At 46.7% G+C, this 15938-nt stretch overlaps 1 protein-coding gene across 3 annotated transcripts; it reads left to right on the forward strand.

The window, feature by feature from the left end:
- Positions 1–379: 379 nt before the first annotated feature.
- Positions 380–5364, forward strand: MED7 (mediator complex subunit 7). Of its 3 annotated transcripts, none has more exons than XM_038413255.2 (2): positions 380–526; positions 2960–5364. In XM_038413255.2, the coding sequence occupies exons 1-2, from the start codon at positions 407–409 to the stop codon at positions 3668–3670; spliced, it is 831 nt and encodes a 276-aa protein (XP_038269183.1). In that variant the 5' UTR covers positions 380–406; the 3' UTR covers positions 3671–5364. The 3 variants fall into 3 exon arrangements, with proteins under 3 accessions (XP_038269183.1, XP_043376205.1, XP_038269184.1); XM_043520270.1 differs by having other exon boundaries at positions 405–521; positions 2958–5364; XM_038413256.2 differs by lacking the exon at positions 380–526 and adding an exon at positions 1451–1577.
- Positions 5365–15938: the final 10574 nt, after the last annotated feature.

Genomic DNA, 15938 nt, shown 5'->3' on the forward strand with positions numbered 1-15938 from the left:
CAGCCGGCCCTCGCGGGCCACAGGCATTCACCCCCCACCGGCCAGGAGTAGGAAGCAGCCAGTGCCCCTGAGGTGTAAGTGCAAGTAAGGGGGGGTTTGGGGGTGCAATGGGGGGCAGGGTTGGGGGGAGGACTGGGCTAGCCACCCCTTCCCCTCCCCCTCCCCTTCCCCTTGTGACCCTGCCCTTTGCCCTGGGGAGATGGCCCCAGAGAGGGACGCAGAGCCACACACCCCGTGCGCATGCGCGCCAAGCACAGCTGCCTCCCTCCCTCCTGCGTTGGCATCCATTCCCAGCATGCTCCGCGGAGCCGGCCGACGGCGAAGGGGCGGGGCAGGTCTGTGACTGGCGTTGGGAAGAGCCAATCAAACGACGACATCTCCGCCCCACGGCCGTCCCCGCGAGCCAATGGGAGAAAGGAGGGCGCTGCGGTCGCCGGAAGCGAGGGCGGGACGGAGCGGAGGGGGTCGGCGGGAGGCTGCGCTAGTCTGTGGCCGGGCCGCTCAGGGGAGCCGCCGCCGCCGCCAGGTGAGCGCTGGGGCCGAGGGGCCTGCACGTGGAGCACCCCCCCTCCGGGCGCCCTAGAGCCCAGCCACCGCCCCAGCTCCCCCCCCCGGCTCCCCCCCCACCACAACGGATCCCAGCCACCCCCCCCCCGGCTCCCCCCACGAGCCCACCACCCACCAACAGCTCACCCCTCCCGCGCCCCCCCATCACCACAGAGCCCAGCCAACCCCCTCCACGCTCCCCCCCCATCACCACAGAGCCCAGCCAACCCCTCCGTCTCCCCCCCAGACCACTGAAGCCCAGCCAACCCCCTCCCTGCCCTCCCCCCCCCACCACCACAGAGCCCAGCCACGCCCCCAGCCAACCCCCTCCGCTCCCCCCCCACCACTGGCCACCAACCCCTGAGCCAGCACCATGACCAGTCCCCCGGCTCCCCCACGCCAGCACCACTGAGCCAGCCAAGCAACCCTCCCGGCTCCCCCCCCCAGCAAACACTGAGCCCAGCCAACCCCCTCCCCGCTCCCCCCCCCAGCACCACTGAGCCCAGCCAACCCCCTCCCGGCTCCCCCCCCCAGCACCACTGAGCCCAGCCAACCCCCTCCCGGCTCCCCCCCCCAGCACCACTGAGCCCAGCCAACCCCCTCCCGGCTCCCCCCCCAGCACCACTGAGCCCAGTCAACCCCCTCCCGGCTCCCCCCCCCAGCACCACTGAGCCCAGCCAACCCCCTCCCGGCTCCCCCCCCCAGCACCACTGAGCCCAGCCAACCCCCTCCCGGCTCCCCCCCCCAGCACCACTGAGCCCAGCCAACCCCCTCCCGGCTCCCCCCCCAGCACCACTGAGCCCAGTCACACCACTGAGCCCAGCCAACCCCCTCCCGGCTCCCCCCCCAGCACCACTGAGCCCAGCCAACCCCCGCCCCAGGCAGGTACCTGGCAGCGGTGTCTGGGGCTCGCCTAAGATGTACAGGGCCTGTCGCCGGAGGTAATGGGCCGCTTGCAGCCCCTAGTGATTCCTTCTCACTGCCAGGGGCGCAGTGACTTGCCTCAGGTGATGCAGGAAATGAGTGGAGAGGTGGGTGATTACACCCAGGTTTCTTTGGTGCTAGGCAAATGCTCTAAGCCCTGTACCACCCTTCCCCCAGGCTGGGGCTTTGCTCACTGCTGACAAGGGCCTGGGGGAGACCATTTCAGGGTGGCTTGTTATCAACTCAGTGACCCAGCCTCACTTGCAAGGATGAGAGTTGGGGATCCTCCCTCATTTTGGATCCATTTAAAGTTTTGTCTTTTTGAAGGAGAGTTATGCTGTGTCTGATTGTTTTTAAATTGATCATTGGAGTGACTCATCCAAAGCTGGGGGCTGTGTGGTCAGGGGGCTGGTTATGGACATAATGGAGCCTTTTATCTTTGTGACCAGTCCGACGTGGCTTAAGGTGGCAGGGATGGAAAGTGTCTACATCTGATGGCTGCTTACTGGCCCGTGTGAAATTTAGGAAGGTTTCTGCCTCATTTGCAGTGGACAAGTGTCTGACTCTCAAACACCAAACATAACACCCTCATCTACAGTCCGAGCAGAGGAGGTGTAGCTCAGTGGTTTGAGCATTAGCCTGCTTAAACCCAGGGTTGTGAGTTCAATCCTTGAGGGGGCCATTTAGGGATCAGGGCAAAAATTGGGGATTGGCCCTGCTTTGAGCAGCAGGTTGGACTAGATGATCTCTTGAGGTTCCTTCCAACCCTGATATTCTATGATTAAGAGAAACCTGCAAAAAAAAAAAAGATCCCAAGCACTGAATGAGTGTCAAGGCTGAACCCGGCTTGTGCCTCTAGAAGCTCTTCGAGACCAGGGTACATTAACTAGTGGGAGAAAAGCTTGCTCTGTTGCTATACCTGTTCTGTGGATAAACGAAGAACTTCAGCTTGTAATTTTGATAGACCAGTCCCTACCATGATTGGTAAATACTAAATTTGGATCTAAAGAACAACGCTGTTTTTAAAAATAACCTTGTAGCATGTATAGTCCATTTTCCTATAGTTGCCAACATAAGAAGTGATTAAAGAACTCACTGTTAATATTGAAAGCCAAGGTCTAATTGGAGATCTTGATGGGACAGGTGGTATCTTTCTAGCAGTAACCTTTGACAGGTTTCAGAGTAGCAGCCGTGTTAGTCTGTATTTGCAAAAAGAAAAGGAGCACTTGTGACACCTTAGAGACTAACAAATTTATTTGAGCATAAGCTTTCGTGAGCTACAGCTCACTTCATCGGATGAAGTGAGCTGTAGCTCACGAAAGCTTATGTTCAAATAAATTTTAGTCTCTAAGGTGCCACAAGTGCTCCTTTTCTTTTTGCAGTAACCTTACATCACATTTGCTGAAAGGGGTAGCTGCACTATATTTAGATATGCTGTAAAACTAATTATAACTAGCCTAATTCTACATTTTTATGGATTATTCCATAGGTACTTTCATCCGCCACAATGGGTGAACCTCAGCAAGTGAGTGCTCTCCCTCCACCTCCAATGCAGTATATAAAGGAATATACAGATGAAAATATTCGGAAAGGTCTAGCCCCTAAGCCTCCACCACCTGTGAAAGACAGCTACATGATGTTTGGTAACCAATTCCAGTGTGATGACCTCATTATTCGACCCTTGGAAAGCCAAGGCATTGAACGATTGCATCCCATGCAGTTTGACCACAAGAAGGAACTAAGGAAACTCAATATGTCTATCCTGATAAACTTTTTGGACCTCTTGGATATCTTGATAAGGAGCCCAGGCAGCATAAAACGGGAGGAGAAACTGGAAGACTTAAAACTGCTTTTTGTCCATGTCCATCATCTTATAAACGAATATCGACCCCACCAAGCCAGGGAGACGCTAAGGGTTATGATGGAGGTGCAGAAACGTCAGCGTTTGGAGACTGCTGAGAGGTTTCAGAAGCATTTAGAACGAGTTGTAGAAATGATCCAGAACTGCCTGGCCTCCTTACCTGATGATTTGCCTCATTCAGAGGGAGGGATGAGGTTAAAAACTGAGCCCATGGATATCGATGACCGCAGCAATTGTATTGGACAGAATGAACAGCAGAGAGAACGCGCTGGCTGCAAGAAAGATCAGGTTTTAGACAAAGATGCCGCTATGTGTAGCATTATTGATGAAATGACATGAAAAGACACTTTGGTAATTGTATAAAGTTTTGGGGGGCAAGAAGAGGACTTGATGCTAGAGGTCCTATGGTGTGGGGTTTTTTGTTGGATTTTTTCTTCTGCTTTTGGTATCTATGTAAATAAACAATCATGGAATTTCATGTATATAAAATAACCCAGAAGTCTTATTTTTGTAGTCCTAGGTAAGGATTTTGCAGGTGACCAAACAAACAGAAGCATTGCTTGATATTTTGTAGATGCAATTTGTATGGCGTGCTGTTCAGAACAGAAAAGAATAAGTCTTATAATATTTTGTTGAAATAAGTGCATCACGTCAATTGAAGTAAGCTTTATTTTCAATCAATCATTTGCTGGTTTTATAGATGCACTTATTTTGTGAATTTCCATGAAATATGGGATTGAGAAAAGATCAGTCTCTGCAGGGAATCTGGAGTTGACTATTTCAAATAAGTTAAAGGTACCTTGTAAAATTGTTATGGTAAGTAACTATAAAAGTATATTCTGGTATTAAAGATGGGTTTATTATTATTGCTGACAATGTTGGTAGGTCAAAATGTCATTCTCTCCTTTTTAGTTTTGTAAAGTCAATATAATTGTCTAAAAGAATGCTCACTTTTATTAGTGGCTTAAAAATTCAGTGTTGGTAGCCTAACACTCATAAGTAACTTCAGCTGAAAATACCTGAAGTGAGAGCACTCGCCACTTCCCTCTTAGCCAGGATCAAGTCACAGAATCAAGCCCTGTGTAAAGACAGGAGGATTTTAGTATTCATTATTTTATCTTGAGAACACTAACAAATTAATACCAGCAAAAAATCCATTTTGTACAAAGACTTTACAGCCGGTTTTGAATAAAACCTAATCTAATTCCTTTCAGTGACTGAGAGGTGAGTCAGGCCCTGGTACAGTACAATTGTTAAACAAAAACAAAAAAACCTTTTTGTGCAACTATTTTTCAGAATGTTGCAGCCTCCCGTAATCCCTCTTACATGCTAGATTCCGTGTGTGTGCACCAGTGTATATCCATAACCCTTCCCCTCCCTCCCGTTCCTTTTAGAAACATCATAGACTTTCGGGGAGTAACGTCAGTACAATACCTGTGCCCTTTGCAATGAAACCTCATTGAGTACTATTTCCCAACTGAAACTAGAGTAGCATACATGTTACTCCTACCCACTTATCCTCTAATAACATGCAGGCAGGAAAAACAGGAAGGTTCTAAAATCAAAACTTATATTTGCAAACAGATGAAAAGACTTACCAGACTTCAAAACCCCTTGAGACTTGTCTCTGATTAAATTATTTGTTTTTAAAAATGCCACCCACTTATCTTGGGCTTAATGACGGATTCAGGTCATTTCAATGGCGTTGTACATAATTTTTTTGTGTAAAAACTTCCTAGGTTGACACTGTTGTAAAATGAAGACCTTCAACCATGATTCTCCTCCTGTTGGAGTCGATGAGAAATTTTGACACTAAATTCAGTAGGAGCAGGATTACACACTTTAATCACAAAAGTATACTGCTAGCAGTGATGAAGTGCCCCAATTTGCTGTAGTGAGTTGAGGCCCATGTCCATCTCTACTGCCAGTAGAGTCACCGGCAATTTTTATCTTGTGGACAGTTGCTGAAATTTAAACAATGCTTTTAATAAGTTTGTAGCAGATAGTGTTGAAATAAAGGTCATTCAACTGAAGAATCTATTAACCTGTGCTTTCTGTATAAAATGAATATCTGGGTAAGCTCTTTATTTGGTTCTTAACCCTGATTAGAGAGGTCTGGAAGTGTTTGGTCATAGCTAACAAGAATGACTAGATCCTGAACTTTGACATTTAAGGTTCAAAACCAAATGGCGCATGTCTCATCATACTTGCTCATTTATTAAAGTGCCCAGTATCTCTTTTGGGTTTCAGAGGCCGTCTATGCTTAATGGTTTCAAGGGAGCTATAAATAACAATTTTGCACTACTCTAACTCCTTAGCTATGGAAATGTTAAGATGGGTAGTTCAGAAATATGTTTTGTTAATTTAAATCCATGGTCGAGGCTTAATTTAATTCTAAGATCTAATACACAGTCATGTAACATGATTACTGACATTTTTGGGATAAAGTGATGTATGTAATTTTTAGGTTTCAGAGTAGCAGCCGTGTTAGTCTGTATTTGCAAAAAGAAAAGGAGTACTTGTGGCACCTTAGAGACTAACAAATTTATTTGAGCATAAGCTTTCGTGAGCTTATGCTCAAATAAATTTGATAGTCTCTAAGGTGCCACAAGTACTCCTTTTCCTTTTATGTAATTTCTAAGATCATACAATAAAACTTCTCATCTAGTAACAGAAATTTTATATGACCACTACTGACCCTTTGAGGCAAGATTAGAAAAAAGCAACATCTCCCATCAGCTTTCCACCAGAAGAATGAAAACAGTAAACCTTGGGCCAGCTTTACAAAGGTATTCAGCTGCATAAAGATCCAGACAGGCAGCTAGTAGGAATTTCAAAAGCACCTTCTAAGCAGGAGACATGTTTAAGTCCTATTGAAAAATCTTTCAAAATCTAGCTCCCTAGCCACATTTGGCTGTACAAACAATGAGCAATAACTGAAAACTACTGTTATGATCTGAGGTCAAGATGACTTTCAGTTTTATGCTGTGTAATTTACCTTTTTAATGATGTGCTTTCTAAAGTCCTAATGGGAAACATTTCCAGTTACTGTGCCTGAGTCCTAACATTTCTGAAAATATAACACCACTCCTACGATCACATAATGCACTATCAGATCTTTATATGGGCATCAAACAGTATCGATGGTTAGGGCCAACAGATTTATGGGACAGTTTGCAATGATTACTGCCCCCTGCCCATTCTTGATAAAAATACCTATTAAAGACTTGGGCTCAAACACATTTAGAAATGCATTCTGAAAATACTGCACTCCCTGTACCCTGTTGAAGGGAAAGGTGCACTAACTGGTCCTGTGAAGTTGTCCAGTAGGCCAGTCACCTTACCTATTTCTTGTGTTTGTTTAATAACACACTGCATCTCCCTACAGCGGTTTAGCAGGTGGGGTTGTCCAATGTTTTTTGGTGACCTATAGACTTAACTGGATGATTGATTAATCTGCTGCAAAAATACTGTGACCAATCTACGTTCCACCACATGGAAGTAGCCAAAATTACATTTGATCAAAAAATTAATAATTTGAGGTATGTTTTTGGAGTAATTTAAATTATAAAAATCTGATTTTTCTCCTAAAAACTCTCTAGCCCTCTTTCTCCTTTTCCTCTTCCATTCTGCAGTACATGTTAGGATAATCACTTTTCTGATATCTATGCAATGTGGCTAAGCAAAAGAGGAAAATGGGCAGAGAACCATCAAAAATATTCTACCATCCACCATTGTTTTGGAGCCAGTGCTTGTCTCCTTCATATTATTTGATGTAATGTGGTTATGTTTTCGTGTGAATTCAGTTTCCTTTTTATTTGTCAGAATGGGCAATTAAAAATAATCATGTGTTGAGATGACAGAGTTGGAAAAAGGAGTTTCTCCTGTTGGACAAAATTTTCATGTCCTCACTTAATTTAACAACCTGTTGCCTTTTTTTAATTTTGCAAAATTGTCCATTGTTGTGATTGGGTGTAAGGTTTGTCTATTTTAGGAAGAGAGGTCATAGTTAGGTCAGGATTACCCAACCTATGTTAGCCTGCTACTTAACCTTGATTTCCTTTTCCAGTTTAGACACACCCTAATTTATACTCAAGATGGTTGGAAAAAATTTGCATTGGAATTCTGCCTCTGTGGCATCAGTAGGTGCTTGAGTGAGGAGTTTAAGCAATTGGAACATCAGTTCATTTCATAGGATGCTTATAGTACCAATTATGCCAAAAGTAGTTTCCTTTGAAATATGAGGAGTGTTGAGGGAAAAGCTAATATGTGCAGAGCTGGCACCTTTTGGCGCCAGCCACTGTCTGTGCAGCACAGACCGCAGCACATTTGGGGAATCGTTTCGGGCCTTGAAACTGTTGTCCTTCCTGTCTTTGTGGTATGCGAGGCACGTTGTGTAACTGCATGTTCCGTTTTAATGATAAAGTTGTTGACACTTTCAGAACACGAGAAAGCACTCACCAGAGAGTGGCTGAGGATGGGGTGAGGATGGAATTCATTGGTTAAGGGTGCCGATGCACGAGGGCAGCACGCGATGTCAGATGGTATATAAGCTTTGCATAAACTGTATACGGGGTCCCCTCCTGACTAGCGGGGGGGCACCACGCTCGAGCGTAATACATTAAACACAGACTGGAAACTCTGCAGATCTGGACCTGGTTTTTGGTGCCTCAGCCTAAAAACTTGAACCGTGCGTGACCGATCAGGTATAATTTGCAACAGTTTTGGCAACCCAGATGGGACTTTAGGCTCGTCACAAAAGGTGTACTGAGGTCGCGTTCCTCCTCGCGGACAGCTCTAGCCGGCAAAAGGTGAATTTACCTTGGAGAATTTCGACGGGGGGAAACACGAACAGTCGCTCGGACGATAAGGTGGCACATTAGGTGTCCCCTTGGTTGTCCAATTATGGGCTCTGGGCAGAGTATCAAGAAGGGGACCCCTTTGGCGGAAATTCTAGAGAATTGGAAGAATATTTCAGGCACCCATGGGTTAAAGAAGAAGAAAACTATTGTTTTATGTAAAGTAGAATGGCCAGTAATTCAGGCCCTTCCTCAGGTATCTATGCAATGGCCACCTGACAGGTCATTTGCAGGGGAAATATTGACTGCATTGAGAAAGAGGCTGGAAGATAAGGCTCCAGCCCAGATGGATTACTGGTATGTATGGGACAATTGGGCTTATGCGCGTGCGAAAGGACATCCTCTTACTTCTTCTTCTTTTTCTTATCTGTCCCAGGGGTCTTCGGCCCCACCCTATCCTCTGGAGGAAAGGGAGAGGAAGTAGGCAGTTTATTCTCAGCCTTCTGATTCGTGCCCGCAATCCTCCCGGTCGCAGCCTCCCTGTTTATGTGGACCCATTATGGATCCACCGATTGCTTTGCAAGCCCCTCTTATTCAGCAACCTCTTGTCTCCCATATGGTGGACGGAGGTGAACAAGTTGTTTTCCCCTATGTGCACCGCCCCTTTGGCCCAGGCGACTTGATAACATGGCAACAGCAGATGCCTCGCCTGCGTGATGATCCGGAGCAGGTATTACAAACGATTCGATCTGTTTACTGCTTTTAATCCTGCCTGGGGGGATGTTCAGGTAATTTTGGACACACTTTTTACTCCCGATGAGAAGTATTCCATCTTGGATGCCAATAGGCGCTGGGCAGGAGAGGATAATGTCCGTACTGCCTGGCCCCTTGTTGATCCTGGTTGGAACCCTAATGTTTCTGCCCAAATGGACCTCCTTAAAGCAGGCAGGGACGGTCTCTTAAAGGTGGTGCGTAAAGCAGGTAGTAAGTCAGCTAATTGATCTAAAATTCGTGAATGTCAGCAGGAGGTCACTGAGCATCCCTCTGCCTTCCTAGCCCGCTTGTCGAAACGAGTCCGCATATGCGGCGGTGGCGACCCAGAAGCAGAGACAAACCGTCCAATGATGGTTTCCTTTTATGTTGATCAAGCAGCCACAGACATTAGAAAATATTTCTCTAAACATGTGCCTGATTGGCCAGGGAAACCTCTCCAGGAAGTAGTCTGCTTGGCCACTTTCGTGTTTAATGGCAGGGACGAGGAGAAAGCTAAGGAAAAGCCGTAAACAAAAGAAGGAAGAAGTAAGTATGTTGGCAGTCGCGTTGCAGGTCCCAGTTGGGAGTCAGAATTGGCGGGAGCATGGCGGGGCGAGAGGCAGGGGGCGGGGACGAACAGAGCCAAGAGGAAATTGGGTAAATACGAAATTTGGCACTTGTAACTACTGCAAACAACCAGGACACTGGAAAAGGGAATGTCCCCTCTGCCCAAAGGGGGCCCCTTGGCAGGAGCCAGTGCACAATGGCCTGTCCGGTTTTTCCCAGACTTCTCAAGGGTATCCTCCCACCAACCCTTTGAATCAAATTGACCCCCAGTGACTGGAGGCAGAGATTTTGGGAACTTTGGGAGAGTTGGAGTGGGACCTGGGAATGCAGTCACAAATTTACCTGCAAATTGGGGAACGTTTAGTGCCTTTCTTGGTAGATACAGGAGCCACCCTTTCCACTATAAAGTTTGTGCCAGGGCCCGTGTCTAATACTACGGTGTGGGTGCAAGGTATAGAAGGACACCCCTGCCCGGCTCGGTTATCTTACCCTATCCCCATTAAGCTTGGTTCTCTAAAGCTATCCCATAGGTTTGTTATAATGCCGGAGGGCCCAGCAAACCTTCTGGGACAAGATGTGCTGGGCAAATTAGGAGCACATATATATTGTGCCCCTGAGGGGCTTCGTCTGATTGTTCCAGATTCGACAGTTGCCTCTCTTATGACATTGACTACGTCTGTTCCCAGTGTACCCTTTGAATTGTCTAGTGTTCCCCATTTTTTATGGAGTACAAATTCCACTGATGTGGGTCTCCTTAAATCTGCGGTTCCGGTGAGTCTAACAACTAAAGATGGGCCGCCCCCTTCCGTGAAGCAGTATCCCTTGCCAAGGGAAGCGGAGGAGAGTATCTCACGTGTTATTGACAGCTACTTGGCACAAGGAATTCTGGTTCCTTGTAGTTCACCCTGTAATACGCCCATCCTTCCGGTAAGAAAACCTAAACCAGGAACTGACGGGCACCCGGTTTATCGGTTTGTTCAGGATTTACACGCTATTAATGACTACGTTATAGCCCCGCATCCAGTTGTTCCTGACCCGAGTACTATTTTGACATTAATTCCTCACTTGGCCACTTGTTTTACTGTAGTCGATTTGTGTGCCGCGTTTTTTAGTATCCCTTTGCACCCGGATTCCCAATATCTATTTGCCTTTACCTGGAAAGGTAAGCAATTAACATGGACGCGGCTCCCCCAGGGATTCTCTGGATCCCCTACTATCTTTTCTCGCATTCTCACAGCAGATTTGAAGGACATTGTTTTGCCCGGTTCTTCGGTTTTGGTTCAGTATGTAGATGATTTGTTGATTGCCTCTTTGGACTATAGCACATGTTTAACTGATTCTGTCGTTTTACTTACTGCATTAGCGAATAAAGGTCATCGTGCGTCCCCATCCAAGTTACAGCTGTGCCTAAATCAGGTCATTTATCTGGGTTTTGTAATTCGGCCTGGGGAGCGTTTATTATCTCCCGATAGAGTGCGGGCAATCCAGGATTACCTGCGCCCGACAACAAAAAGACAGTTACGGGCTTTCTTAGGGGCTGCCGGCTTTTGTCGACCTTGGATCGTGGGGTTTGGAGAACTGGTAAAACCCCTGGTCCAAGCTAGCACATCATCAACCCTCGACCCGATTTCCTGGACTATGGACAGGGAGACTGCCTTTACAGTGGTTAAAAAGGCTTTGGTTACGGCGCCCGCCTTGGGATTCCCGGACTACGGTAAACCATTTTTTCTTTTTAGTCATGAACAACAGGGAGTGGCTAGTGGAGTCCTCCTACAATATCTTGGAGACCGCCCACGCCCCATAGCTTATTATTCAGTACAACTGGATCCTGTTGTCCGGGGCTCTGTTTCCTGTGTGCGGTCGATTGCCGCAGCGGCAATCATGGTTGAGCGTTCGCGACCCATAGTTCTGGGACATCCCCTGACTGTTTGGGTCCCCCACGAGGTTGAAATTCTTTTAAAACAGCATTCTACCCAGGCGTTGTCTCCACAACGAGCTCATAAATATGAACTAATTTTGTTGGCCGCTGATAACATCACTCTACGCCGCTGCAACACTCTTAATCCAGCGACTTTGTTACCCCTCCCAGAGGATGGCACCCCTCATCATGTGTGTATGGACGTCATCACCCAGAATGGTAAGCCCCGCCCAGATCTAACAGATTCTCCTTTAATGGAGTCCGGTCTGCTTCTCTTCACAGATGGGTCCTCATATTATTTAGATGGCTATCGGGTTTCGGGGTATTCAGTGACTTCCCAGACCGATGTTATAGAAGCCGCTCCTTTACCACCATCGTTTAGTGCCCAGGGTGCAGAGTTGTATGCGCTCACGAGAGCTTGCTTATTGTCCGCGGGAAAAACTGCTACCATTTACACAGACTCGAGATATGCTTTCGGAGTTTGTCATGCTACAGGCCATCTTTGGAAACAGCGTGGATTTCTAACTTCATCAGGTGCAAAAATAGCTAATGGTCCCTTGATTGCCGCGTTGCTAGAAGCTATTTTAGTTCCACGCCAGGTGGCAGTGGTACATTGCTATGCACACAAGCACTCCGATAGTGCTGTTTCTCAAGGTAACGCGTTAGCTGATTCAGCCGCAAAAGTGGCAGCTCTACAACCTTTCTGTGTCGGTTACCCTCCCCTTGGATGGGTCTTTCCCACCTGCGGATTGGACATTAATGTATACTGATGTATCCTTGGAAGAATTGGGCGAGTGGAAACGTTGGGAGGGTGTGGAGGGCGCGGACAAAATTTGGCGAATCGGGGGCAAACCTATTCTTCCCCGTCGTTATTTACTGGCAGCTGCTCATTATTTTCATTCCCTGGACCATGCTGGTATTCAAGGCATAGTGGCTGCCATACTCCAATCCTGGGCGGCACCACACATTTATCCTGCGGTGAAGCGTATTCTTGGATCCTGTTCAACTTGTTTGGCATTCTCTGCTATGACTCGGTCTGACGCTAGTTCGCGGGGGGGGAGACCTTGGGCGAATTTTCCGTTTCAGCGTCTGCAAATGGATTATGCAGACATGCCCAAGTGTTCAGGATTCCATCACCTTCTCGTTATAGTGGACCAGCTATCTTGGTGGCCTGAAGCGGTACCGACGAGGAAAGCAGATGCGAGGTCTGTAGTTAAGTTTCTAATGAAGGATATTGTACCTAGGTTTGATGTTCCTGAAGTTATAGATACAGATCGAGGCTCGCACTTTACTGCGAAAATTTTGGAGGAACCGTATAAATGTTTGGGAATCACTCGACAATTACATGCTCCGTATCACCCTCAGTCTGCTGGTCAGGTGGAACGCATGAACCGAACAGTAAAGACAATGATAGCAAAGTTCTGTAAGGAAACTGGACTTAAATGGCCGGAAATCCTGCCAATCGTCTTATGGCATATAAGGCGGACACCGCGCATGCCCCTGGGCCTGTCCCCATTTGAGGTATTATTTGGTAGAGCCGCTTTAATTCCAGGAACCTACGTTCCAGCACATGCTAGTCTCTTGGATGGTGACGAAACTCTGGCCAAATATGTTGCTAGGTTACAAAAGGAGCTGATTGATAATCAATTTAAAGCTCAATTGTGTCAAACTGCACCGTTGGGATTGCAAATTCACTCATTTAAGCCAGGGGATTGGGTTATGGTAAAAAGGATTCCCCACACAGACCCCTTGGAACCTAGGTGGGAGGGGCCGTATCAAGTTCTGTTATGTACTTATTCTGCTTTAAAGGTTGCAGGAAAGAGCTCGTGGATCCACCACAACTACGTTAAAGCAGCGACAGCGCCTCCCCAGGACCCGAGTGATCCAGCGTACGAGCCATTCCACGGATGAATATTACAACCAACCCGTGGACCGAACCCTCCAATTACTGGAATCTTCACAGCCCACCAGGACTTCTTGTATTTCTCTTTTGGACTTGTATATTGGGAATAGGGGTTTTTGTATGGTACCGGGGCAGATGTTGTTATTGGTATGGTTGGCCCGGGGGTTTTCCCCCTACTCCCAAGTCCAGTACAAGGGTGGGCAGGTAATAGTTTTTTGAATTTGACTCGGGCTATTACGCAGAATATAAATCAAACACAATGTTGGATATGTATCCATACCCCCACATATATTAGTCAGGGAATTCCATTGGTGGGGGTCCCTATCCCTACTAATGAAACGTGGTTGTCTACATTATGGGCTAATACTACCTTTCATTGGAATATCACTATTCAAACATGGTCTATTGACATGGTGGCCCAGGGCAATTATGCAATCTGTGTTAGAAGAAATTGGAATCCTGAAAATGGGAATTTTGTAGGAACTTTTATGGGGTGCAATCGTACTATCAAAATTAGTTCGGGGATGACAACCGTTTCAAATTATTCAAGGGCCCCTTGGCCCATCCCTGAAGGATCAGGGTGGTATTGGTTGTGTAACCACACAACCTATAAAGTTCTTCCAGTAGGATGGTATGGTACCTGCACCCTAGGAGCAATAATCCCTGCTGTAACAGTTTATCAGAGTCTAACACGAAAAGAAATTCGCAATATAGTATGGAGAGATCGGCGAAGTATCCCTTTTAATTCCCTTATCGAGCGGCCCACGGGTTTTCATTCCTTTGCGTGCTGGTTTCTGCCATGGTTAGGAGTAAGTGAGCTAGAAAAAGCTATAGTTAATATTTCTGCTGCCTTAGAGCAGATGGCCAATGCCACTGCAGATGCTTTATCTGCCCTCCAAACTGAAGTCACACAATTATCTCAAACAACCCTGCAAAATCGCTTAGCATTAGATTACCTCCTCGCTAATCAGGGTGGGGTATGCGCTTTAGTTAACTCCAGCTGTTGTGTTTTTATAAATCAACACCATAGGGTAGAGACTGATATCCATATCCTCAAGCAACAGGCGACTTTATTTCATCATATCAGTCTTGATAATACCAGTACTGGATTGCAGGAAGTATGGAATTGGCTCACATCATGGATGCCGGATCTCGGGGTCTGGGGAAGACGTGCTCTGTACATGTTCATATTGATTGCTGTTTCCTTTGCCGTGTTATTTGTATGCCTTCAATGTTGTAAAATGTGTTATTCGCAGTTATTAGTCCTTCATCGTGGTTACTCAGCTCCTATATAGTGTTAACTGACGTACAAAAAAAAAGGGAGGACTGTTGAGGGAAAAGCTAATATGTGCAGAGCTGGCACCTTTTGGCGCCAGCTACTGTCTGTACAGCACAGACCGCAGCACATTTGGGGAATCGTTTCGGGCCTTGAAACTGTTCAGCACAGACCGCAGCACATTTAGGGAATCGTTTCGGGCCTTGAAACTGTTGTCCTTCCTGTCTTTGTGGTATGCAAGGCACGTTGTGTAACTGCATGTTCCGTTTTAATGATAAAGTTGTTGACACTCTCAGAACACGAGAAAGCACTCACCAGAGAGTGGCTGAGGATGGGGTGAGGATGGAATTCATTGGTTAAGGGTGCCGATGCACGAGGGCAGCACGCGATGTCAGATGGTATATAAGCTTTGCATAAACTGTATACAGGGTCCCCTCCTGACTAGCGGGGGGGCACCACGCTCGAGCGTAATACATTAAACACAGACTGGAAACTCTGCAGATCTGGACCTGGTTTTTGGTGCCTCAGCCTAAAAACTTGAACCGTGCGTGACCGATCAGGTATAATTCGCAACAGGAGTTAAAATGAGTATCCAAAGCTCCCTGTAGGCTGCTGGTGTCCAGTGAAGGGGTTGCTTTGGATCATCTGACTACCAATGGTTTATGTTAAATCTTCTGTATGAAGAATGGTAATAAGTTTGGAGTGTCCTGTAGCAGTTATAGACAAAGACTCTGTCTGGCCCGGATATGTAGCTGCTTTCTAGAACTCTGTGCTCTGGATCTACCTGTGGATATGCTAGGATTACAGGAAAACCCAAGTGTTTGTTACTGCGGAATTAGGTGGCTACAGAAAGTTTTTTACTCGGAATATGTGAATTAAAGGAAGACGTTCAAAAACAAAGTACCACTGCACCTTGCCCCACGCGGTTAGCCAATATTCAGGGCCTTACTGGGATTGGTTGTTAAGAGGAGAAAATGATAGTCAGGTATTTTCTATGGTGAATCCCTGTTTATGAAAAATATACAAAGTCCTGTTAACCTGAACACAGTATGAATAAACAGGAGACAATGTCCTTGTTCAGAAATCCAAGTCTGCCTCTTGCTATTCCTGTTCCCAAAAGAAGTTCTCTTGGCTTCTTGCTAGAGCCCCACTGCATTACATTACTACAATGCTGCTCTGGGTTTCTCCCTGCTTTGTTGTACCTTTCATGTCCAGACACACACAGGTGCAATCAAATCAATGTCCTGCCCCATGAATTTTGCTGTCAGTCTCAGGGAAACCTCTGAGCTAGCATGGCACCTCTTATACTCCAGGTTTTCCATGCTGCTCCATGCATTTGGTGTTGACTTCTATTGTTTTAGCTGTCACTAAACTAAGTGGCATTCAAAAAA

Source organism: Dermochelys coriacea, chromosome 8, assembly GCF_009764565.3.
Source record: "Dermochelys coriacea isolate rDerCor1 chromosome 8, rDerCor1.pri.v4, whole genome shotgun sequence".
Taxonomy (NCBI): Eukaryota; Metazoa; Chordata; order Testudines; family Dermochelyidae; genus Dermochelys; species Dermochelys coriacea.